This window comes from Trichoplusia ni, chromosome 7 (assembly GCF_003590095.1).
Source record: "Trichoplusia ni isolate ovarian cell line Hi5 chromosome 7, tn1, whole genome shotgun sequence".
NCBI classification, from domain to species: Eukaryota; Metazoa; Arthropoda; class Insecta; order Lepidoptera; family Noctuidae; genus Trichoplusia; species Trichoplusia ni.
Genome location: NC_039484.1, coordinates 13,996,933 through 14,023,474, shown reverse-complemented (window position 1 = coordinate 14,023,474; position 26,542 = coordinate 13,996,933). Strand labels below are relative to the sequence as shown.

The 26,542-nt window shown below is 36.0% G+C and overlaps 1 protein-coding gene across 6 annotated transcripts in view; it reads left to right on the top strand.

Moving 5' to 3' along the window:
• Window positions 1–26,542, top strand: part of LOC113496173 — a 75,382-nt gene that overhangs the window by 36,036 nt on the left and 12,804 nt on the right. For 3 of the 6 annotated variants that reach the window (XM_026875314.1, XM_026875313.1, XM_026875312.1), the window contains exons 2-4: window positions 934–1,907; window positions 16,000–16,136; window positions 18,276–18,324. In XM_026875314.1, coding sequence (XP_026731115.1) covers window positions 983–1,907; window positions 16,000–16,136; window positions 18,276–18,324 — 1,111 coding nt within the window. In that variant the 5' untranslated portion in view covers window positions 934–982. The remainder of the gene's footprint in view (window positions 1–933; window positions 1,908–15,999; window positions 16,137–18,275; window positions 18,325–26,542) is intronic. The other 3 variants (XM_026875311.1, XM_026875309.1, XM_026875310.1) reach the window with 1 other exon arrangement.

The following is a 26,542-nucleotide window of genomic DNA, read 5'->3' as shown; positions in this document are numbered from 1 at the left end:
GGCTTTATTTCTATTTATTATGATTATAGACGTTGACCTCTTAGATGTCGTAAATAAGTAATTGCTTCGTCAGTACCTACGCATTGTACAATGTACAAGTAAGATTTATAATGAATAACTATAGCTCGTAACCTTCTCACATTGTCGTGTTAGATTCGTCAAAGGTTTTATAGAGACACAAATGGTCTACCGACCGACGCGACGTTGTTTGGGTCATTGAGCCACCTAACGTGGGTTGAGCAACACTATAACTGATTCAAGCGGAACATCTGACGCTACAGGATAGGTCAAGCCAAATTTAGTGCAGCTGTTCCTAAATAAAAATGATTAAAGTATGTATCTATAATATTACGGACGTGCGAATTTTAAACTTTGACTTCACGTATTAAATGGTACTGGTTTTTTAAAATGTAAATTTTGTCAAACTAGTTCTTGGTTGAACCCTACGAACCCGGTAATTTATTAAATTGGTTTTGCAAGGTTTAGAATTCGACTTTAATGTTATCAACACTAGTATAACCGTACCAAATTGAAATAGTAAAAATCATTTTCTATGGTGTACTCATCCCGTGTGAAGGTGACCCTATTGCCTACGCATGCGTCCTGCCCCAAACGTTTGTGTCCGCTAAGGCCTCAAGGCCATTCGCTGTTCCTGCTTTGCAACACGATTACTCTCACAAATATAGGGCGTCGCGCGTCGCGACCTTGAATCTGGTAAAACCGGTTATGATTCCCACTTTAGCCCACTAGTCTGAGATGTGTTCGCCGTTTAACTTTTAATCTATGAAACACTTGTCCTTGAAACAAAATTGAATGCCACGGAATATATTTCGGTTCAATAAACTTTCATCTACCGTATAATGTAGCTTTTATGAAATAGAACTCTATCGCAATCATACTTCGCCGAGGTCTGATTTTGAACTTTATTTTAAGAGAATGAAGGTGTTCAATATCAATGAAAAATAAATAAACAGTATTTAAAATGCACGGACTTACGCATTTCCTGCACAAACATCGTGAGGCTACTCCTCCAATTGAAAAGGAAGACAGTGGTGATAGCTGGTATTCAACATTAAGTTCAACAGATTCGCGCAGTGTGCCACAGAATGAGGCTCCCCCCGGGCGACCGATTCCCATCAACCCTAGAAGCTCGAGCGCACACCGGAGCTTGCGGGCTAGTTCAGGAAGTCCTTATGAGTTTGCATCTAGTCCCCGCGACCGCTACCCGAACTTCGCGAGTTATATTCGCGATGTTATGGAGAGAGGTTCTCCTACTCAACATTATTATACTCATCAACCTGACTACAGGCGACAGCGAAGCGATGGAGACCGCCATCAGATTAGTCCAAATACATATCAAACGTCACGCCATGACTACCGAAATTTTGTTTCCCCACTCTATAGTGATGCTATGGATGATATCCAAGAACATGAATATAGCAAATGCGAGCGCTACGGAGAAATCTCCAGTTCGAAATTAAGCCATAGAAATCGTTTTGATAACAAAAGTTTTGCTCAAAAGCTAGCAGAAAGTGTGTCTAGTACCAAAGATCACAGTAAGGATCATAGTAAAGATCACGCTAAAGATAGCAAAGATGAAAAAAATGAAAGGCGAGGGTCAGGGTCAAGCGGTAGTGGACATCGGCACAAGCACCACACGATACAAGAGTTGATTCGAACGTTTAGTAAAAAAGTGGGGCACTGGCGGCACGAGTCTGGGGAAGGTCGCCGAGGCTCTTGCGCTATTCCGGCCGCCAGTACCGATGAGGCTCGTGCTATGGACAGTGATGAGTTTCGTTCACGTTCTAAGTCACTCGATGGTGATCACTCCCATAAAATTGCAAGGAGACAAGTGCTTGAAGACTGTGGCGCCACGTATCAGATATTCGACGAAATATTAAGAGAAGGTAAGGTACCTACATTTACGATTTTTAAACAAAGTGTGTATTTATTGAATCGTATTTTTCTATAGTTGCGCCACGAGGAAAAATTGAAACAAAATGCTTTTTTTAATAGCACTTATAATCTCGAACTGTTAATCACAGTTCAGAAACAGGTAAACTATAATATTTAGAGTACCGTCGAAGGCGGCCGACTGCGACGCAAGAGCATGGACAAAATAAATAATGCCTTCCACTTCGTTTACTCTGTTGAGGTCAGCTTTGTTTACCTTACGTCATAAAAATACTAGTTTATTATTTATAATAAATACGGTTATTGGATTTAGATTATGTTTGTCGATTTTATTGTTATATTGTTCGCTCTGATTCGCATCAAATTGCACTTTCACGGCGCACTTTCTTGCGGTTCTATGTATGATGCTGTAGAAAATAACGAGAATGCAATTGCTATGGAGACATTGTTTTTTTTTTATGTCTTAGTTAAATAGCTGAAAAAAATTATCAATGGTAAATTATGTAAATTCAATTTTTTTTTGATTAAACTCTAAAAAGCTTCATCAGTGACATAAAAAACTGGCAGTAAAATTAAATAAAAAACGTCCTTTTTAGTTTGAAAATAATCTGATTTCTATTCCGTAAACCTATGCACATAGTTTAAAATGGTTACTTATGATTTTATTAATATAATCAATATTAAGTGAAGTTCTCATTGCAAAATCGGAGACATTAAATTAAAATTTAACTTTGAAACATGTGTTAAACACAAAGTGCATGTTAAAAATGATAAGGTTTATGATAATTGGTTTTTGTACTATTTGTTAATGGCAATACTCTAAACGACAACCATATTTGCTGTTTTGGCAAAACAAAATGTAATCTTCATCATTAACAAATTATTTCCATTAGCTTGTTGACAAACGCCGGCTATTATGTTTGTTGTCTGCTCAATCTAGAACTATAAATTCGTGAAGAGATATTATGAACATCAAATGATTTGTTTGGTCGATTTAGTGTCTTTATTACCAAGTGATCTGCAGTTGGCGCAGATGCAACGCTGTGTTTATTTTAAAATGAGAGCGCATTACATTTTGCTTGTCATCTGTGAATGACCTAATGCTATAAAACCCTGTCTGTTTTCCTTATTGATGTTTCGTGCATGCCTGTTTATTTAACTGTTGCTGCTTTTGTGTTGTGTGTTGCGGAAATTAAGTCGAAAATGTCATTAAAACCCTCTTGTGTTGACCGACATAGGCGTGAACTGGACCCGAATGAGAGATACGAAATGGGCCTCGTGAATGTTGACCCTTTAATTCTGGCAGATGAAATTTTCTAGTAGCTTTACATCTGAATTTGTCGTTTATTTTGTGACTATATGGATGCGTTTTCAATGTATTCTTTGTATGTACAAGATGAAATACTTTTGATATATTCCTTTATAATATGTCTCAAGAGGTCACAGTTTTGTGCTCTTTTTAAAACATTTTTCCCTTTTTCAATACTACTACATACAATATGCTCGTGTGCTTCATTACAAGCCCCGTCGCTTGTTGCATGATCGTGAATGAATACTAGAAAACAGCATTGTTCATTGACAACAAGATTACGGGAGATAACCTTGACACAATGTGTTAATGTCCTATTCTGTCTGGATTCCGTCTGGAAAGCCTAGTTATCTTGTAGTAAATATTTGTTTCGATTTCTCTTATAGGTTGATTTTAAGGTAATGGCATTTTTAACATGCTGATGACAAAATAAAGACAAAAGTACATAGGTACCCAAAGACATTTTTTTTAGATGTTATTACAACATAACCTTGAGAGAGTATTTTTCTTTTGATTTACATTTTGTAACTATTAGAATAAAATATTTTAGCATAAGTAATATTGTACCTCGCTTTTAACCCTGTTGTGGGTTTGTATTAAATTCAGGCGTAATGTTAGCTGGCATTTCAAATTTCTTTATCTAAAGTGACACCGTTGCATGAGCAAGGAATATGTGAAACGGAACAGAAGCAAGATTTAACTCAATTTAGAAGTCCTCTAAAAGTATACAACTCTTACAATTCAAATACGGTTGCATTTTGCTGTCTAGAGTTATATTCTAAAAGCTTGCTCCTTTGTATTTGTATTGGGAGATAAAACTCAACCGCTCAGTATATAGATAAAACTACTATACAGTAGACCAACGTTTGTTAGTCAACTGATTACGTCATTCTGCGAAAATCTAGTTTCCTTGATAAAAGCGAAGGTCAAGTAGTATGAGGTAGGAACTGGTTGCTCGTCAACGGGAACAACAATGTTCAAATTGAATAATAATAGGAATACTATGACGCTAGACCATAACGATGACTATGACTAGACCCACAGCATATAACCTAATACTAGTATAATTGACTAAGCATAAATTATATAATATAAATAAATTTCTGCATTTCATGTTTTCGTATAAAAGAACATAGTATCCTTAGGTTTACACATCTAATTTCATACTATAAATGTATGAAAGTTTCAAATCACACATTTCGAAATATTTATTATAAGCAGTGACTAAATAGTCAACACTGTAATCAAAGCGAACTCTCGGCCAGATTAAATGTCATCGTTAATCAATTAATTATTTAGTCATTTGTCAACAAAGCGGACATCGGTCTACCGTAAAAGGTTAGATGGTGATATCGTTATACACCCACAAATGACCTATTACGGTTATAAAAGATATATAATTCTAAACGTCACTGTCTTGCTTCGGAAAACTGATGTGTCTAAAATAAAAACTACTTGGTAATTAAAAACAAACATGCTTGGTCATGTTTTATTAGTTACGAAAGCCACTGCTGAATATTGATCTTTAAAAAAGAAAAAACCTCTTCCTTTGAATTGAATACATTCTCAATAATTCGGTATCCAATTAGTCCCACTTTACAGAGCTCAAATCGTTACCTCTGGCATAGAATAGCAGATATTGATAATGGAATATGGAACTTATCCACTGCATCTATATACTGTAGCTAGTGGATGTCCTACATAATATGTTCAGTTCATTCTCACTTAATATCGTTGTAGTGTAAAAAATCTTGTTAAAGTAAAGGACAGTTTTTATATTAAAACTAGGTTTATGAAAATTACTGTCTCCTAGTAAAACTCGACACCATTCTAACTTTATAAAAGAAAAGCTATAGTTTTTTGTTAACTTGAGACTTGAATTTTTAATATAACATTTTTTATTATTATTTGAAGAATTACCTAGTGAAGATGTAAAAGTACGCGTATTCACAATAAAACAGACATTATACCGAAATACTTTTTCAACTATTGTTGCATTATATCATGAAAGAGAAATTCATCACAATATTTTGATGAAAAAATATTATTTCAGAGATGAATAAGACTCAAATTAGTCTGTACATTTTCACTGTCGAATTTAAATCACCAAGACGTAGGTAATCATTCTAGACTGTTGGTTTTTGTCCCTTCGTGCATACATTAATATAGTAAAAGCGAATACAGGTATGTAATATTTAATTGATTCTGTAAAGTGGAACATAACGAGCACGACTCCGTTACGACGAACTCGGTCCAATGTTTGTTAAAATTATAGGTTCGTTATAATGTGAGACTAGATGAAGCCCGCAGCTCGCTTCGAGTACACGTCTGTTTTGATAGAATATTAATATTGTTCAAGCAACAGGAAATATTGATGACATCAAACACTTGATAGAAAATTATTAGGAAATTCATATACTATTGAATTATTGTCATCCCGGGGTTCGCACGTGGTTGCTTGTAACATTTTACGAAACTCGTAAAGAGCCTTAGACGAGTAACATATAATGTTTAATGGTCCCCACAACTTGCAATGAACTGACATATCAGTTTTTGCATAAATTATCAAGTAATTTAAAGCGAATGTATTTTGTATTTGATAGGTGAGGTTTCATGGTATTTTACCGTATCATAACAAAAACGCTCGGTATACAGAAAATGGATTGATGTAAGCTTAGCGCAGTATCAAAATGTCACATGAGAATAACTATAGGACGGGAAAAAATGCAAATATTCCCATGAGCCGCGACTTGTATTATGGGAACCTGCATAATCAAATTGGTCAGCGTAATCCTAACCGTATATATATGTATGCGCACGTGATAAGCCATGGTGTGTTATGGTGTTAACTCTTAAACGTGTATTACACCAACTTAAATTATACAACTATGCTTCACACGATAAAAAAATGCCTTTTGTTTTTTTTTCAATCTTAAATTTAGTGTAATAATACTGGTGAAACCGACAGACATTTTTATACATGTTACTTTAAGCGATTAGGATATGCATTATGTATTAAGATATAAAATATTGTTGCTTATCAAAAAGGTTTTTATATTCTATAGGTTTTATATTATATATGTTCTTCGTTATTTTTTAATACAATTATAACTGGAGTGGCAATTACCCTTCAAACGTATGTATAAGTATTTAGAAGTGTTAGTATTTATTAAAAGCTGGGCCGACCTGAGTACTCTACAATCTGCTTATTTCTTCGAATAAGAAATTATTTTATAATTTGGAAAATTATTTTCTATGTGAGCACTCACAATTTTACAAGATACAATATTTTTTTTATATCAGAACTAGTTATCGGACTAGAGATGTCTGTTTCAAATAAAAGTTGGAATTGTATTTAAGTACCTACCTTGTTCTCAAGGTAAATCGGATGAAATGAGTTAGCGGCTAATTTCCCTTTCTCGCTGTGGTAATTACCCTAATTTCTGATAGAAATAGACCACTCGCGTTGAAGTCTTAAGACGTTTAAGTTCACGTATAAAGTTTCTTTAAATCATACAAAAAATAATATAATTAACGTTTTTTGTCGACCTTATGTTTAAAAAGAGACTTTATAGCTATTCTACTTATTGCTTGCGACTGCAGCCAGCAATCTCTAGACAAAGGGTAATCGAATTCTTTTCATTGAGCACTATCAATATTGCATTTGCTGGTGCAACAAAAACAATACCTTTTCAATTTTCTTTCCTACTAAAAAAGATTATCAGCTATGCTAATCTGGAAAAGAAATGTAGTAGGTGCTTACGCAAAGATTAGCATGAAAATCACAATGTCGGCAAGTTTTTTATCAAAATTGGGTATGACTTTGTACATTTTATACATGTTGGTTAACAATTTAGATACGAAGAGGGTTACAGCAAAACGGATATAATGTTATGCAGGATGTTTAAAAGCTCTTTCATCCCTTTTAGTTCGATCAATATTCTACAGCCACCAATAAATATCTTTTTTTCCACCTCCAATGAATCTTGGAAATTTATATGAAGTAAATAAATGTCTACCTTGAAGTATACCCAGTACAAAACAATAAGTACACAAAACCCAGTACGACACTGCATTTCTTTAATGAATGACCTCTTTCATTAAGTCTGTCTTAAAATTATTAACTGCTAAGATATTGATACTTAATTCAGCATCGACAATATTTATTACTAAGTTCTTTAAGTCTTTTCATTCTAAAGTATAAACGGCATAAATGCTGGATGGCAAGTCAAGCGATGTGAAGCTCTATAAAACTTCCTTCAAAGTATCTTTTATGAAGCCTTCCGAGAGCGGTAACCCTGCATTTTTGGTCTAAGATTGACAGTACGAAATAGCCATTATTTTTATGTACATAAGTCATCAAAAGTAGAGAATGAAATTCTCTACTACCAACACGTTGGTTAAGCATGACAAAACAAATACAGTACAGATAAACTTTTATGTTAATCACTTTTTTTGTGGGTGGGTGTAAAGTAGTGTACACATAAATTTTTGAAATTCTTTAATATTTAAAATAAAATAGTTCAGACGCATTTGAATAATTAAAATTAACAGTTTTGTGCTTTTTAAGTTGCAATATATCAGTGCCACTGTTGGTATCACCCTACATGAAGTGATACTTAAAGACACCACCCACCAGCATACACTTCACTACCACTACCGGAATCTTCAACAAAATGTCTCAGCTCAGTGACATTCAGTCAGTCCAGCTCAGGCTTGAGGATACTTTCAACAAAAGAATGGCTGAACTGGAAGCACAACTTACCACCAGCGCAGCAAAAGACACTGTGGCTAAAGTGGCTGAGGAATTTCGAACATTTAGGGAGTTGATGTTTAACATGCTCAGTCTGCTGCGTCAGCAAATTCGTGACTGTGCCCACTCAGTTGACTCCATTGAAACAAGGCACCGTAGGAAGGCTCTTCTTTTCTTGGGAGTGGAGGAAACTGATGAACAGGACAATGTGGCTGTGATTAACAACATCCTTCACAAGAAGATGGCTCTTTCACCCTCAATAAATGCCTGCTACAGGATTGGAGCCCGCGGGGAGGAGCATCACCGACCATTACTTGTGTGGTTCTCTAATGTTGCTGAGAGGAATGCTGTTTGGAATGCAAAATCAAAACTGCGAGGGTCATCAGTTGCATTAAGAGAATTCCTCACGAAACCCAGGCAAGCAATCTTCGCCAAAGCACGGCAGCATTTCGGCATGCGAGCTTGTTGGACGCAAGATGGCACCATCGTAATTAAGGTCGCCGATGGAGATCGCCAAAAGGTCATTACTATGGCTGCATTAGACACCCTGTTGGCGAGACACCCTAAAGGTGCCGGTCAAACATCATCCAGTCCTCGGAGTGGAGGCGTGAGCGCAGGCGCAGGGTTGTCTTCCAAGCGCAAAAACTAGCAGAACTTGCCAAATTCTTTCGTGTCGTAGTACGGTCTAGTGTGTGACGTAATCCTTCTTAACTTCCTTTTAATTGTAAGTAAAGCTGCTTATTTTATCGTTCACCCACATTACTTTACGACAATTTTAAATAAGGCGTACCCACTTATTGTGCTCTCTAATGCTCAACATTTGGACCGTAGTGAATTAGACCAACTTAACGTAAGCTTGACATCTGTTGATTGTCACAGACTGTAAAATGTTCTGTCAAACTGACATTAGAGTGTTTGGTAAAATGTCTTTTTATATTCCGGCATTTCGTTTATCTGTTGTTTTCTTGTTTATTGTTTCCTAGTGTATTTTTATATATTTTTTTTTTGTTGTTTCCTCGTTTTATCAATATGTGTGTTAGCTGGCGGGTGGTGCCCAGAGATGTAAAGTTTGTGATTGTTTTTTTAATTCTTTTCCTATTTTATAGATTTTTTTTTTTTTTTCCCTTTAAATATCTTTATTTTTAGTTTATATATACATATTATTTTTATTTTATTTTTTTCCTTAAATTTTACATGTCGTCCGGTGATGATTCATTTTATTCTGCCAGTTCGTCGTTTAATGAAAGCTCTTCTACAATTTCGGAGACTTTAGGAGAGACGTTGCGAAATACTTTCATAGGCCAACCACAACTACAAATTATTAATGTCTGCCATATTAATGCGCAGAGTGTGCCAAGCCATTACAGTGACCTCGTTGACACTTTTTCGAACTCTGGCGTTCATGCCGTCCTGATTTCCGAGACTTGGCTTAAACCTCATCTTCTTTCAACTACTTACCCCCTTCCTGGCTTCGTTCTCATTAGGAATGATCGGGTTGAGAAGAGGGGCGGTGGTGTCGCTATCTACCTACGTAGCGAGTTTCCTTTTAAGATTCTCGCCACCTCACCGGGCTCCTCTGCTTCTTCCGAATTTCTCTTTCTTGAGGTTTTTGTCAAAGGGGCCAAGCTTATCCTTGGTGTTGTTTACTGTCCTCCCACTGTCGACTATTTCTCCAGCATCGAACCGGTGCTGGAATCTATAGGGTCCGAGTATTCACATGTTATCGTCATGGGCGATTTTAACACAGACCTCCTTTCCGAAAATTCCCTTCGCTCCCGTAAACTCCTCGAAATTATAAGGTCCTCAAGTCTTCATGTTCTTCCCCTTCAAGCCACTCACCACAACATTGACGGACATGATACCTGGCTTGACCTTATCCTTTCTTCGAGTCCTTCCTTGGTCTCAGCCTCCGGACAACTTCCTGCCCCTGGTTTTTCCCACCACGACCTCATCTTCCTCTCGTACAGCCTTAAACCCCCTAAACCCCGTCCTAGGGTACTGCACTTGCGTTCTTTTGGCCGTATGGATGTGGAGAAATTGCATAGGGATGCTTCTCATCTAAAATGGGACGACTTGTATAGTGCACCTAACATCGACACTAAAGTCAACATTTTTTGCAGGCTAATTAAGGACTTGTACGACATACATGCCCCGGTCCACAAAGTTAAAATCAAACGTCTGCCTGCTCCTTGGATGACCAGGGGAGTTCGCATGATGATGCGGCGACGGGATAGGTTGTTTCGCAGGTTTAGGAGGGAGCGTTGTGAAAATAACTGGCGCCTATTTAAAGCTGCAAGGAATAAGTGTAACCAGGTGATACGTAACGCCAAACGCCAGCACATTCTCAACAATTTATCTTCCTCCTCCCCTGTCGATGTCTGGAAGTTCCTCGGTTCTTTGGGCATTGGCAGGATGAGGAACCTGGACAATCAGTTCACTCTTGGCTTGGATGACATAAATGCACATTTCTCTACCACTTACCCCATGGACCAACAAGCCATGAGTCGTACTTTAAGGCAGCTGTCTGCATTAACCCGGCCTAACATTCAAGCTTTTTCATTTTCACCAGTAGCCGAAGATGACGTCAAAAGGATTATCCTCTCCATCAAATCCAACGCTGTAGGGGCTGACGCCATCAGCCGTCGCATGATCACTCCCATCCTAGAATTCCTGCTCTCTCCGATTTCCCATATTATAAATTTTTCCCTCTGGTCTGGTCAAGTTCCCGAACAATGGCGTATGGCGTACGTCATTCCTTTACCAAAAGTCCCCAATCCTACCTTGCCTAGTCATTTTCGTCCTATCTCCATACTCCCATTCCTGTCCAAAGTGTTGGAAGCTTGTGTCCATAAGCAACTGTACCTGCACATCTCGCGGCACCATCTTTTAAACCCGCTCCAGTCTGGTTTCAGGCCTGGTCACAGCACAACGTCCGCTCTTCTTAAAGTTACTCACGATATTAGGGCGGGCATGGAGGATACTAAGGCTACTGTCGTGGTACTGGTTGATTTCTCGAACGCCTTTAATACCGTGAGTTATGATATTCTCCTCTCTATCCTAGACACCCTAATGATGTCATCTGCGGCTCTGATCTGGTTTTCTTCATATCTTCGGGGTCGCCGGCAATCGGTTCGCGTCGGTGAATCTTCGTCGAATTGGTGCGAGCTGAATTCCGGTGTTCCCCAAGGCGGCATAATTTCTCCTTTACTTTTTTCTATTTTCATTAATCTTATAACTCAAGGTCTTCAGTGTTCGTATCACCTATATGCTGACGACTTGCAGCTTTACGTGCAGGCTAGTGTGGGGGACATTTCCAGGGCGATAGACTTGATCAACGAAGACCTTGATCACGTCCGGGACTGGTCTGAGAGGTTTGGTCTGGTGGTGAACCCCTCTAAGTGCCAATCGATTATCGTAGGCAGTCAAAGCACGCTTCGCAGATTGGAGGAGTTAGCCGTTCCCCCCATCGTATTCAATGGCTCAATTATTAGCGTCAGCCAAACTGTAAAAAATCTTGGCCTGCTCATGGACTCATCACTGAGTTGGCAAGCTCAGGTCACTAGTGTGTCCCAGAGAGTCACTGGCACGCTACGAAATCTTTACCGCCTAAAGAACTTTCTCCCATCCAAAACGAAACTGATGCTTGTGCAAACCCTAATTTTCCCAATCCTAGACTATGCCGACGTGTGCTACTTAGACCTGAATGCAGATCTCCTAAATAAATTAGATAGACTTCTGAATAACTGCATTCGATTTATTTTTAACCTTCGCAAATACGACCATGTGTCTGCTTACCGTACCCAACTGCGCTGGCTGCCGATCCGGGAGCGCCGAAGTGTACGAACTCTTTCTTTTCTCTACTCTATCTTGTTCTCTCCCACCCCTCCTGCTTACTTAACGCCCTATTTTCGTTACTTATGCGACAACCATGGCCGTGACCTTCGGTCTTCTAATAATCGTCTTCTCCTCTGTCCTTCTCATAGCTCTAGCTCTGTTCACTCTTCCTTTCTAGTCCAATCCGTTCTACTATGGAATGCCCTTCCTCTCGAAATCAGGACGTCCACAAACCGCAATGTGTTCAAATTAAAGGTTCGCAAATTGTTTCTTATGAAACTGGCAGAGTCGTCATCACAAGAATCTCACCTTGTCTAATATATTATATATGTATGTTTATGTAGATAATTTTACGTAATAGTATTCCCCGGTTATTTAATTGTATGTATTAGCTGTCTATTATATATATAGGTAGATATATTTGTGTGTATATGTGTGATTGTATATATTTTTAATTTCATCGACTGTCTTTTCTGATTATACACCCACTTCCCGTTTCTCTGCACCACCTCTTGGTTGACTGGTAGAGAATGCCTTTGGCATTAAGTCCGCCATTGTACTTGTTTGTATAAGAAGTATAAATAAATAAATAAATGTTGATAGTAAAGATTAATACAAAAATGAGTTTGGGTATCGGGTACTATTAATATATTTTCTAAAAGTAAACATTTTGTTTAGTAGCTCCATAATTTTATTCAGAAAAAAGGACGTAGAATTTAACGTGCTTATTGACTCTGACGCAGGGAAGAATGTTTATAAGTCAACAACGGTTGTCCAACTAAGATGAAATAAAACGAACCGTGGTAAGCCACCTACCAAGTTATTTAACTTCTATAGCAGAGGAGAGGAATAAGGCAGGGGTAAGCAATACAACCTTTACTCAACATCTTGTTGTATTTATCTCGAGACGTGTAGTAGTTTTTTTAATGGCAGCTACAAACTTATTTGATAACGATTGACTGAGCTAGAGTCAATCGTTGTCCAATTAAGTTTATTCATAAGTTCTTACTGAAGCCGAAAATCGATCTCAGTGGCGTGCACTTGGAGAGGCCTATGTCCAGCAGTGGACTGCGATAGGCTGATGATGATGATGATGATGATAAGTTCTTAGTTTCTTACACAAGGTTAAATAACAGATGGTTCTCGCTCTGAAATTAGTGCATCCATCAGTGGCGGTTATCTTCTACTGATTAAATATTTGAAGATGTTCATTGCGTTATAAGTATCGGTAAGAACAAAACTTTAAAATAACTTTTTAGATTCGTGGAATAAAATGTTATGTAAACCTAGTTTTAATATACTTGCATGTACGCCATGTACAGGGTTTGACTTATTACCACTTTGTAAGGGTGAACACAGCATGAGATCTAGTTTTTGATGTCATCTCATCAGTTGTTACTTTAGCCGTGGATTCGGAAGGTTTGGGAAACATTTCACGAGCATCAAGAATATGAAAAAAACAAAGATTTTTTTTTAATTTAGTGGCCTCGTGACGTTAAGACACCCACGTTTAGTCTTCGCCCTGGACTCTTAAACACCTTGATACCGTACATGGGAGGTTCGTCTTAATAAGCAATAAATACTTTAGTCGTTAATCGATTCGTTCATTGTGTTTAGCATATCTGATGGCAATGCAATGGCGCGAGCTAAGTTTAATACCGCGTGCCGTTTGAGAAATGTCTTTGTCTTTTGATTGGTGACGTCGATTACAAAATACAAATTAGTGGTAATTTCTTGTTACAATAGTCATCCTTTATCATAATCTGTCACTTAATAAAAAAAAACTATTCGTACGTTTTGTAACGTTTTAAAGAGTTGGAGCTTATCACGACCTCATTAAAACGTAAACAGACAGAATCTCCACATTTAAACAATAAACTATATAAGTATAACTAAATTAAATAACAATAGATATATATATAAAATCCGGTAAGCTAGAGCAGAATAGCTCTGCTCTACCTTGTGTTTGACTACAAAGTACTTGAAACAACACGACTTTCCTTGCACAAGAACTGGCACGTAATCCTTTGCGTTGCAGCTACATTTGACTTTGATATTTTCCTTTGTGAATAGCGGCTTTGGAAAAAAGTAAGACGGGATTAACAATATATATAGTTTCTATGAAACACTGTCAATCAAAGTTACTTATACTGACGTGTTCCGTTCCGTACTTCGTCATAATTGTTATTATTCCCACAAAGAGCTACAAAACTAGATAAAGTACCTACGTATTTTGTGGTCTCACCACATGGGTAAAACTGCGTCAGTCCCCTTATTATTTCTTCTTACAAATTCAGGTTTCATTGAAAATTGGTTTAGTAAATGTTAAAGTTACGGTATTTTATTTACATAAATTGATGTGTACTTTAAGGTATTAAAGGTATTAATTTTGAATAAAATATATTCAGTTTAGATTTTTGCGTTTTTTATAGTTGTGGAAAGGAGACCGCTTTACTCGCGCCGCGACATGTAATTTATCTTCCCAAACAGTCTTATTTTAGGAGGCGTTGATAGGCTCACAGAGCAGACATAATTTTAATCGCGATTTATTTAAAAAGTAAGATGAAAAGGCCAAGCAATCAAACTTATCTCGTAGATCTTTTTAACATATTTCAAAGTTCATAATATTGTTCATTCAGAAAATAAAGTAATATAATCAATTTCGATTTGATCCTGATCGTTTTATTCCAATACTAAAGTACGCAAAAAAAAAACTGGAACATAAGATGAGCTTTACGTAACCATGTAAGTTAGAAAAAGTGCCACTCTCATTGTGTTTGCCATTAAAGTATATTGTTATTAAGTAAATAATTTTACGACGGATCATATTCTCAGATAGGACATAAACAATTTGATAGTAGAGTGATAAGGCAGATAGTCAATAGTTTCAATGTCGAATTATGTCGAAATTTAATAATGAATGGTGTTACATCATTCATGGTAGGAATGTCACTAATTAATACGACTACGCTTGACATAATTTATCGTAATTGACACCTGCTATGCAAGTGTCGTGCCTTTAAGGTCACTTGTTTAAAATACGTACGAATTCGTAGACAATAGACCATTATAAATTCAATTGTTATATTTGATAATGTTATAGAGCAAACTAACAATAGCTATGTGTTAGGTAATCTCTGACTAGCCTCTGGAAAGTCAAGTCGATTGTCTAAGTTAGGTGTACCAACAAGTCGTTACTTTCATAAATATATTATAGAAATTAATCCGAAAAGACTAAAAGAGGATATACACTAAATATAGCATGTTTGGTTCCTCTTTAAGACACAACATTATGACAGACAAACATTTTTCAAGGTAAACACTAGGGCAAGGGTATTAACTATATTACCTAAGTAAAAATACAGTAAACCTTGTTTGGGACCAAACTGAAAAAAAATTGAAAATAATTTTAAAATGTTGAAGCCAAGGTTTCTAAATAGATGGAAAAAGTATACTTATAAAATTTGTAAACACTAGTTCAAGGGTATATTGCCAAAGCAAGACACATCTTAATAAACGCTTTGTACAAAACTAGCTTGGTACAAACCTGAAAAATGAGGAAAATAATTATAAATGTGAAATTCAAGGTTTTTAAAGTAAGGGAAATAAAATGATTATAAAAATCGATAATGTCTTCATTTAAAAAACACGATATGTGACTTATTGGGTATGTGTATTTCGTAAAGTAACATAAAGCCAATTAATTATAGAAATATTACGTAGGCATCGTTTATGATCATAGCTATATTCGCAAGTTGATAAGTAAAATGAAATACGAGTTTTTGCAAACTCGCACCGTGCTATCGTGATGATCAATGCTCAGACGCCCCCAATAGGGGAAGAGGCTTATGCCCAATAGTGTGACGTATTTATTATGTTATATATATTATTTCTCGTCATAAAAAGTTATTAAAATAGTCATATTAGCGATAATAATCTTACATGAAACCTTCGAATGGACTAAGGTGCTGTTGAACTAGGCTTGTTGCAGTGGTTACCTCGTCTAGTGCGCCGTCTCGCTTCAGCAACAATAACATTCTTACAAAAGAAGATGGTCAAAAGCCAGTATTAAGATTATAAAGATCGTCATTAGGCTACATCCAGATTCCAGAAACAAGCGTAAACTAAACGTTGTCCTCCTACATGCAACAAAGATGGATTTTAAATAATTTGTGTTTTTGGTCACCAGGTGCGCACCTACGCAAGGCATCATCACAAGAGGCGCGCCGGTCTTCGCTAGGTCACGTGCCCACCATAAGACATCGCGCGTCGGACGCCTTCCTCGATCCGCACCATGCCGCCATTTTGTTCCGGGATTCACGAGGGGTAAGCTATACCTAACATTTCTAATATACCTAGTTAATATAATATTTAAATACAGTTTTGCTAATATACTTAAGTTGTTTACCTACTTAAACTTGCGTTATAGTTAAATGGTTAATATGGTGTGACGAAAAAATTAAATGTGTACATAATATCAACCCAACATGTAACTTATATTTAAGTTATATTCTTTCTTCATCATCATAACATCTCTATTGTAATAGATTTTTGTATCTGGCAAAGCAGACTGAAAAACGGTTGCATACTAACCTCAAAAAAAAACACTTCGGCAATTTCGGACCGTTAAAAGTTAAAGGCTCTATTTTCATCCCGATTAAAACGTAATTTTATTGGAGTTCTTTTCATAAAATATTTAAATCGAGGCTACCTAGTAGCTAATTAGTTATTCCTATTATGAGTTTTGTCGAAACTTCAATATCCTCAAAATAAACTTGAAGAGACTGTGACATCTTAATTTCAAGGACCAAGTTAATTTAGTTCATGAATAAATATTAGTTTTAAAGAATTTTACAAAACAATGTTTTTTTTTTAGTTTAAGAATAAAATGACCTCGGTTATGCAATAAACTAAGAACAATGGCCAATTGAGATAGGGTAGAGAAGTATTGATTTCATTCGTGGGCCCAAGCTACTCGTGAAACAATAGCGCGCCAAAAATGTTTAAAGACTCGGATAATCCTCAATGTTAATCTGATGAAATATGTCCCGAGGACAACAATTGTTCGGTAATATAATGCAGGTTGATCCCAAAGGTTGCTTCCGAATAATTAATATGCACGCAGTAATGAGTTATTTTGTACTAGCTTATAACTCCCCTCGCGAGGATGTCGGTAACTGCCCCAAAACGTGGCCCCTTACTTTCTTAGGATTAACTAGTACTATTTATCAGCAATTTCGGCAAAATCTGTGGAGCAGTTTAGCGATAAAGCGTAATACAGTAAGAAAAGAAGTTGTATTTTTTGCTACATATTAAATATCTTATGTGATTTTCCGACGTGTCTTATCTAAATTACCCAGTATTCTACGTTATATTAGTACAACTTAACTGTCGTGGACACTTATATTTACACTTGGCACAATTACTTAGTAACAATATACCATAAACGAGTTATTATTGATCATTAGTAGTCATAGCTTGTTTTGAGTACACAGTGGCACGAAATATTACGCTATCGATGTATAAAAATGTATATGACATACATGATACTAATTCCGTTGTTTTCATAAGCTACTGTTTGGCTTTTGCTTTTCCGACCCACCAGCCAGACTATAATTGGATTAAAGTATCATTTCGTAACAACATATTGTATACTAGCCTTCGCCTGCGGCAAAATATTTTCTATTTTATGCGACTGGTTTCTGTTTATAAAAAAGGTCATACAACGTAATTATAAAACAAACCAACAGCATCACCCTATTACGAACACTCCACAAGCCAGGATGCTTGTGGAGTGGACTAAGAATGGAGTGCTTTACGTCTTTAGACATCTTCCTGTAAAATTTACCTAGATTTTATGGAAGCATAATGAATTCATAACAAATGTGGTTAGGACTTTTTATTTTTTAATTGCCACTAATTTTTGAACGACTTATCACGATCCTAGAAATTTCCCGAGCCTTACATACTTCTAACATTTTTCATTGTTTGAAAAAAGAACCCAACTGGGGATCCAACTGAAAATCGGTTGACAAAAGCATTCATAAGTACAACAGATCTTCAAGTGGTCTCGATCGTCATCCGGTATTGCCAAAGTTTAACAATTGTTCTTTTTAGCATACTAAAAAAAAGAGTCGCGAAAACTTTTCAACGTCAATCGGATTTAATAATGCTCGAGTTGGATTCTGTACCTTTACTACGTATTGTTGGAGTAGGACAGTAGCGGGTGAACATGAGAGGTGGCATAACTAGGCTTAGCATTGTCTCTCTTCTCCAACGGCAAAAACCCTCTACCAGCTAATTGCTAGCCCCGAGGATTTCGAAGAATTTATTCACGTTGTTTACGTGGGCATGAAAAAGTACATGTAATTTCATATGGACGTGTTTTCTTTTTTCCTTTCAAACATGCTGTTAGTTGTTATTCACATTTGTATTTATTTTATATGACTCAATTCTTTGTTACAGTTGCCCGTGGCTGATCCGTTCCTGGAAAAAGTCAGCCTTTCCGACTTGGGTAAGTTTATATATTTCGTTATACTTAATTAGGCCGATTCAGAAAAAAACATTTGAGTAAAAAACTATACTTATATGTAGGTATAATGGCGGTTCACTTTTAACATTACAGTCACTACAAAAAAAATTGAAGGACTAAACTAGAGACGGAAAATTGTATTAATGTAGACTTTTAAAAGGTCCTAGCAAAATACGCTAAAAGGGAACTTATTCTATTATCCCTCTTTTCTAACCTTTTCATAAATTCTATTATCCTTTTCCTATCTTACTACTAGTATAGGATGTGATTTGATTACATTCGCCCAGAAGGTCACAACTCGCAGATTATTTGAAGATACAGTAATAGTTGTCAAAATTGATACAGAGATGATATATTTGGGTAAGAATTGTCTTCTGTTCCTTGGCATCGTCGACATCTAGATATTTATTTTATGCGTAATTTGAGTTTTGTTATGTGAATGCAAGTGCAAGTTTATGAGTCGAATTCACATGTTACATGTGGCATGATGCTAGTGACCCCAGCTTACTTTTCGTTTAATTCTTATTTTTATGTATCTGTAACATTAATCCTAATTGCTCCATATTACGCAGATCTAGAATGGTGAGCTTGGCATAAAATAACCAGTCAAATAAATAGGCATAACGATGACTAATTTGATTCCGTTGTTTCATTACAGTCTTAGAATTGCTTTCGTTTTATTTTCTACAAACAAGCATCCATATTTGTCACGTATAAATATAACTAAGATTCCCAGTCAGTCGAGTTTTCTCCATTTCCTTCGTAAAATCCGAAATACTATTTCCTGGTAACGTATCAGTTTCCCTATTGTCCAATGGGGTTTTCGGATGTCATTTATCAGATGCCTCAATATTTATTTGTAGAAAAGCTGATGTCTTCTGTGCAACAGCGATGCCTGATCTCCCCACAAACTTTAACTGCTAAATATGTTTTTAAAAATCTTTCGTGCGCAGCATCTTGCCTGCAAGCTATCAAGTTGGTATTAGATTAAAAGGTGACTTAAAACTGGACAAAGTTTTAGTATGCGGCTTTAACTTTCGAATACAATACCAGAGTTTAATTCAAGACTTCTTGAGAACATCGCGTTAAATGAGAGAGACAGGTATCCTTAACAACGAATCAAACTGTCGTTTCAGTATTCGACCATGACCGATTTTTGCAAACAAAGTCGCAAAAACTTCAAAAGCGACATTGTTTATCGACGCATATATTTTTATCTTATTAACATTATAGTACTTAGTCATATAAAATTTAACGATTGTTTTGATGGCGATAAATTCGTTTTTATCGTCGACACACAAGCTACTCCAGCCACATTGACTGTGTACGTGTTCCGTGGTCACGGTTACGTTTTCATTGAGCGTTAACTGTCGTGTATATTTATTACAACGTGATCTTATTGTGATGTGGTCTCGGAAAAACAATTCTAGTGTCTCTCGAAACTGCAGACAAGATTGAAATGCTTATTCATTTGAATCGTAGAAAATTGATGTTTGTTGAAGGTAAATATTTAATTTACGAGTATATTGCAGGTATGTTGCATTTATGTTCACTTAAGGTGTGAAGGATTTTTCAATGTAAATCATAATGATATAACTTCAAAGAGTTCTCAATAAGGTTGTGGTGCACACGAATCCTATTTTTGATATTTGTTCGATGCGTTTATTGTCTTTCAATCTCAGAAATTATTATATCGTTACAACAACGTTACAAAAATATTCCCATAGCAACAGAAATTCTATAGCCCATCGATGGCTGGAAATCCTTTAAATTACATAAAATCAAAATGCAGCAGGCGCTAACAATATTTGTTCATCTTGATACTGCCACTCACCCTGTTCAAATATAGGTCAAACCTGTTGGCACACAGCATAAAAAACAACCAAAAACTTTTTTTCATTTGAGTACCCACGTAAAAGCGTCATATAAAATCCTATGTAGATGTTGATCCATCCGATATTCGTAAAAATAGGGAAAAAACATCAATAACCTTTTTTATTCCTACATCCGTTCTTGTGTCGAACGTTCTTGTACCAATATTAATGGAAGAAGTATTAGTTATGCATCTAGGTTGATCCCAGTCATAAAATTAACGTTCTCTCTGTCTGCGTCTGCGTGTATCCTCGCGTGAGCTTTGAAAAAGGAGCAGGTCTATTTTCATGAAGTTGTCCGGTAAAAAAACAGGTGCAACGAGATGCCAACCTTTTGGAATAACTTTTGAAATCCTTGTGCTGAACGAACCATATTTCAGCAGATCGTTTATAACGGTTTTTGTGATGGATTCGATGAGTCGTGGGGTATTAACATTCGTTTTCTTTTATATATTCCAAGAATGCTTATAGTATTTTTTCTGCTACCGCCATTTTTTTTAAATTTCAATAATGATCATGAAATGTTTAGCGGTTGTCAGTTCAGCGTTCTATAGTAAAGGTCGTTGCAACACGGTTTTAACACGTGGCATAATGTGCTGACAACAGTAATCTTCATTGGTCAGTTACTGTACTACATTAAAGGCGCACGTTTCATGGAAGTCTCGTGTTCATATTTAAACTGTTTATTTGCTCACCACAAGGTCTTATTTAATGTTCAGCAGTTGTTGTTTCCCTGTCTTATCAGGTAGATAACGAACAAGATTGAGGTTGTTAATATAGCTTGCTATTTCTATCACTGAATTGTTAGTTAGTGTACTCATAGTATAGATACGATATACAACACCTACTAGTCCCAAAAACGTATATCTGTAAATGTTAAGATAAACATTGCAAAAAATAAATTTATAATCATTTGAGTGAAGTAAACAGTTTTTGTTTAGTGACAAACATTTTCAATGTTCCTAAATTTAAAAGCTGACAAATTAGTTTAATATGAAAACTCTACATTTTGACCCAATTACAGCACCGTGTTTTTGCAAACCGTCGGCAAAAGTGACAACGGGTACGTTTAATTCAAATAAATGTTGTTTGTCCGTTTTACGTAAATGTTACATATTATATGGAAATAGAGATCAACGAACGAGAGACTCTTCCTTATACCGACTAGTACGCTCATTTTTAGTTTTCTAAACATAGAGCATCGAGGACTGTTGACTAAAATGAAAATGAATGTCAGTACATTAAAAATACTTTTATTCAGCTGACTGATGTACAGACACTTATTTTGAAATAGTTTTTGTTATGGCGGAAGAATCGAATTAAAGAAATCCCATACGACGTCACTCACTCAGTTGGGCGGTTTTATTCGGGATTTTAGATACATAGCGTGGCGTTGGTAGAAGATGTTCCCAAAATATAAACGTTGAATAAAAATTAAAATAAATGTAGGTCCGTTATGTAGAAATTTCAATTAGGTAAAAGTGCCTTGTTGAAAGGTGCGTTGCTAAAAATATATTAAAGCATAAGGTTTGATTTAATGGTATCAAAATACCATTAAATCAAACTAATGCGTCATCAAGGCGTTAAAAGTGGCAAGTGATGCAGCGTAGTCGCACCTCCTCGGGCACAGCAGAAAGCGTGGGCCGGCTGGGGGCAAGCGGCCAAGCGATGTGGCGTGGTGCGGCGCGGTGCGGCAAGTGGTGTCAAGTTCGTCGCGTTGCGTTCGGCGCGGCGTGCGGCGTGGCCGGCGCGGCGGGCGCGCGAGTATAATTAGCAGTGAGCCGTGGGAGGCGCGGCGGGCCGCACCGAGAGGCGGCGGGCAATGCGCCGCCCGGGCCCCGCGCATGCTGCGCTTACATTACTTCTCGGACAACCCCGCGCTCGCTGTCGACGACGACGAAGAGTCTGTCTACTCCATCGACCTCATCAAGGAGTTCGAGGCTGTCGGCCGTGCTTGGAAGTCATTCCTAGCTGACTGGCTCCTCAAAGGTGCCGGCTTGTTTATGTCACCCACGCTGCTCGAACGGTTCTGAGCAACACTACCTGTTGATGTTTGCGTTTTGTTTTCGTTGAGCCCGTCTGGCTGCTGTGACGACGTGATGATTAGTTCGTTATGTACCGGTGTCTTCAGAAAGTGTATTGACATCGGGAAATAATTACGTGTTCTATGAAAACCATTAGGCCTTGTTGATTGCTGCTAGACGTTAGTTAGACGTTTTAGCTGACAGGTAAAGTTAAAATATGTCACTATGACAACTCGTAAACTACAGTGTGGAGCTTCTTTAGGTGTTTACACCGATTTTATATTAAATCAGTATTTTCCTCAAGAGAACTTGTTGTTTATAAATATATTGTTTAGTGGTATGAACACAATCAAACTGATTTAATCCGATTTCAATTGATTGAACCTAATGTTTTCATTCAATTTTCTTCACGTGTTATTATAGATCGTTCCGATACTATTAAAAACTATTCAAATTTTGTAGTCGAGGTTTCCAATGACGTCACAACCTTAGCACCGCGTGCGCAACGCACCATCATTGAACGTAAATAAACAAATAGGTTCGCATCGTATGTTGAATCATTATTCTCTTAGCAACTGTGTTTTTCCAGTATTTAATTTTCTGGTGATATTTTACATTTAAATATATGAAAAATTTACTGCTGTAGAAATTAATTAATGCCTTAAATCATGGTGACGTGTCTCCTATGTTTGAATACTTAGTATTTTAGCATGTGAACTGACTCATTACATGGAATAGCCACCTGAACCCTAACTGGAGGTCTTATTTCAATTGGCTGCTTAGCATTCCGCGGTGCATTCGTCATTACTTTAAATTCAGTGACTCATCGGGCCTGGGCCCCGATTCTGCTATTTTACAATGGCCGATGAATAAACGGCAATTGGATTAAATTCGAAATTATTTATATTCTCTTAAGCATTTTGTCTACACAATAACTGAAAATTCATTGTATTGACCTTGAGTGTATGGTCCCATACTAAATTTCTAATTATTGTGTAGGAACAATGCATAAAAGAATACGAAAAGTGTAGTTTCGAGCCAATTTTCATTCATTCGTCGGCCATTGTAAATAGCAGAATTGGGGCCCTGTATCGTATGTTACAGCTGGGCTGTGGCTTCACTCGTTTGCTCCCCCTCCTTTCGGTCCTCGCGTGATGGCAACATAAAGCCTTCTTCAATCACTTTCGATAGGTTACGTTACTGAATATAATATTATATTATCAAAGCCAGCCTTCTACAACCACAAAACAATGTCTTGAGATTAGAGCGTTCAACTAAACAATCGTAACTCTTTGAAATTATCTTCTTCTTCTTTTTCTAATATATAAAATTCCCGTGACACGATGTTAGTTACCGTACTCCTCCGAAACGGCTTTAACGATTTTTACCAAATTTTATATGCGTATGCAGTAGGTCTGAGAAACGACTAACATCTATTTTTAATACCCATAAGTGATAATGGTTGCTCACAATAAAAAAAAAAAAGTTTTTGGACGAAATTCTTTGTTTTAATTTTTTTATTAATGTGGCATTAAAAATACATACAACTAGAAAAAAATTTTTCGCCATACAACGTTTGCTGGGTCAGCTAGTAGTACTATATATTGAATTTTTAATCAAAGTATAAAATATCGAATTAATTCAAACCAGACAAATTACGCATAGAAAATAAAACAACGCAATTTAATGGTTTTGAAGTAAAATAATTATAAAAATTGCACAAAGACAAAAACAAAAATAATAGTTTTTTAATTTCGCTTATCTAGAAAAATATGTTCAGTTTTGTTTGTTAATCTTCATAGAAACGCTGGCTTTCATCCGTAGTTCTTCTAGCGTTAGTAATAGTCCGGTAAAGCAATCAAAGCTAATACTGAGCTAAAAAGACACGACGAAAAAGGTTTCAAAAGAAATACGCATTCGCTACGGTTAGAAGATATAAGTTAGGAATTTTTGAACGGAAGCCTTAGAAGATGAATAATTTTCCCTGTTTTTTCCACATTATCCATTGTATCTTCGCTCCTATTAGTAGCAGCGTGATGGTGTATAGCCTAAAACCTTCCTCGGTGAATGGTCTATACAAAACAAAAAGAATTTTTCAATTTGAACCGGTAGTTTCTGAGATTAGCGCGTTCAAACAAACAAACAAACTCTTCAGGTTTATATATTAATATACATAGATATACATTAAAAATATAAATATACAAAAAGCATAAAATATTGTCAATCGTAGTCCGTATGTAAAATAATTATTTCTTAGTATGAAAACAAATAATCGCGGTGTACGTGACAAGAGTCGTATTTACGTCGCTCTTAGGGTTGCCAACTTTTTTTACAAGAAAAAAAGTATATTCAGGTCTATGAAGATTATCAAACAGTATTTTAGAAAAACGAACAGTATTTTATTTATTTATTGCTTTAAATACATATTTTTTTGAGCTTCTCGCACAACGTATTAATTCACAATCTTTTTTAAAAATTTCATATGCCTCATCACAATTTATATCAAAGTTAAAATAAATGAGGAGCTCGTTTTTTATTAATTTGATGGATGCTCTGTTTCTATCATCCCGCCACTTAGCATTCATTACTGAAAAAACTCTTTCAGTAAATGCTGAGGTGGCGGGAACAGAAAGTAGATATGAGACTATTTTTGTAATGTTTTTAAATTCTTCTGCAGTGTTAACTAATAAATGGCTCCATTTTTGGCCAGTACTCATTTCAGTAAAATTTTTGTCTTCTGATATTTTCTCATAAATTACTTTAAAATTTGTTAATTCTGAATATAAATCATCCATACCAATATTGAGTCTATATAAATTTAGATTATCTATAATTTTCTCAAAATGATCAAATGTCACTGCAGACTTCAATGACAAACAGCTAATTAAAGAAAGCCAATTAGTCTGACTGAAATCGAACCATTTCTCTAAATACAAATTAGCCTTTTCAATAAAAAGTATAAAGTTATTAATAGTTCTATTAAAAACTTCTTGGGAAGACTCTCTAATGGTATTTAAAACTTTTTTTGTTTCATGGCCAAAATAATTATCATTTTTTCTTTGAATTAGCTCAGTCTTTAAACCAGTCATAGTGTTATAAACATCTAAAATTGTTACATCATTTCCTTCTAATTTCTTAATTGTTTTATTGAAAACATTTAATATATGACTAGCATACAGAAGGTAACTATAAATAACTTTATTTTTAACATTATCATCTAACATTAATAAATTTTGAATAACCATTGGACAGTCAACATCCAAATCAACAAAGTAATTACAAATTGGTATCCAATTAAGCAAAATTGTATCAATCGCTGGTAAAAGTGACAGCCAACGAGTTCCTATGTGTCGTTTTATTTCATGAAACTCTCCTTCAGCAAGTGCTACAAATCTTTTTAATTCTTCTCTTCTGCATGCTGACACAGAAAAATGGCTATAGATTTTTAATATAATGTTCTCAATGTCATAATTTAAACAATTCATAGCATGTTTCACTGAATTGTGTACAATATGGGCATGACAATTTCCTTTTATTAAATCTGGAATAACCTCTAAAATGTTTGTATATAATGAATGATTATGTCCAAAATTTGCATTAGTATTGTCAGCGCTAAAACCAGATATTTGACTGAAAGGAAGTTCCAAAGACTCTAAGGAGTTTTTAATTGCTGAAAACATACCATTGGCAGATTCATCTGGATTTTCATAAAAATCAATTAATTTTTGTTGTATTCCACTTTTAGGGGTAAAATATTGAACTACCAGAGGAAACAATTTAATATTTTTTTTATTGGAGGCATCAGTTTGCAGACAGTAAAATACATTGTCTTTATTTAACTGATCAATAACAGACTGCAAGGAATGTGGGCCAAGAACTTCGGTCACTAATGCCTCCATTTTTGTCCTAGCCAATCGTAAGTTAGTGGCTGTTTTGGAATCAACATAGATAATCTTATTTAATTTGATACTACAGTCCTGGCTATTGTATGATAAATTATGCTTGACAGTATGGTATGTCATCGCTAACTCAGCCGCTGCTAACTTGGTATCTTCATTAGAAGACAAGCCTGATGTAGAAGCAGAAGTTTTAGGAAAAAACTTTTGTAACAATCCACTAGATTTTCTCATTTCCATTTTTGCTTGGTGTTTTTTGCTGGTCAAGTGTTGTTTAACCTAAAAAAACGGAAACGAAATATAGTAAAATAGTTACCTAAAATATCTTATTATTTAAGCAAAAATTGATAAGTGGAAATCAAGCAAGATGCAAACGAAAGTTCCGAACCTGCCCAACACCTGCGTGAGA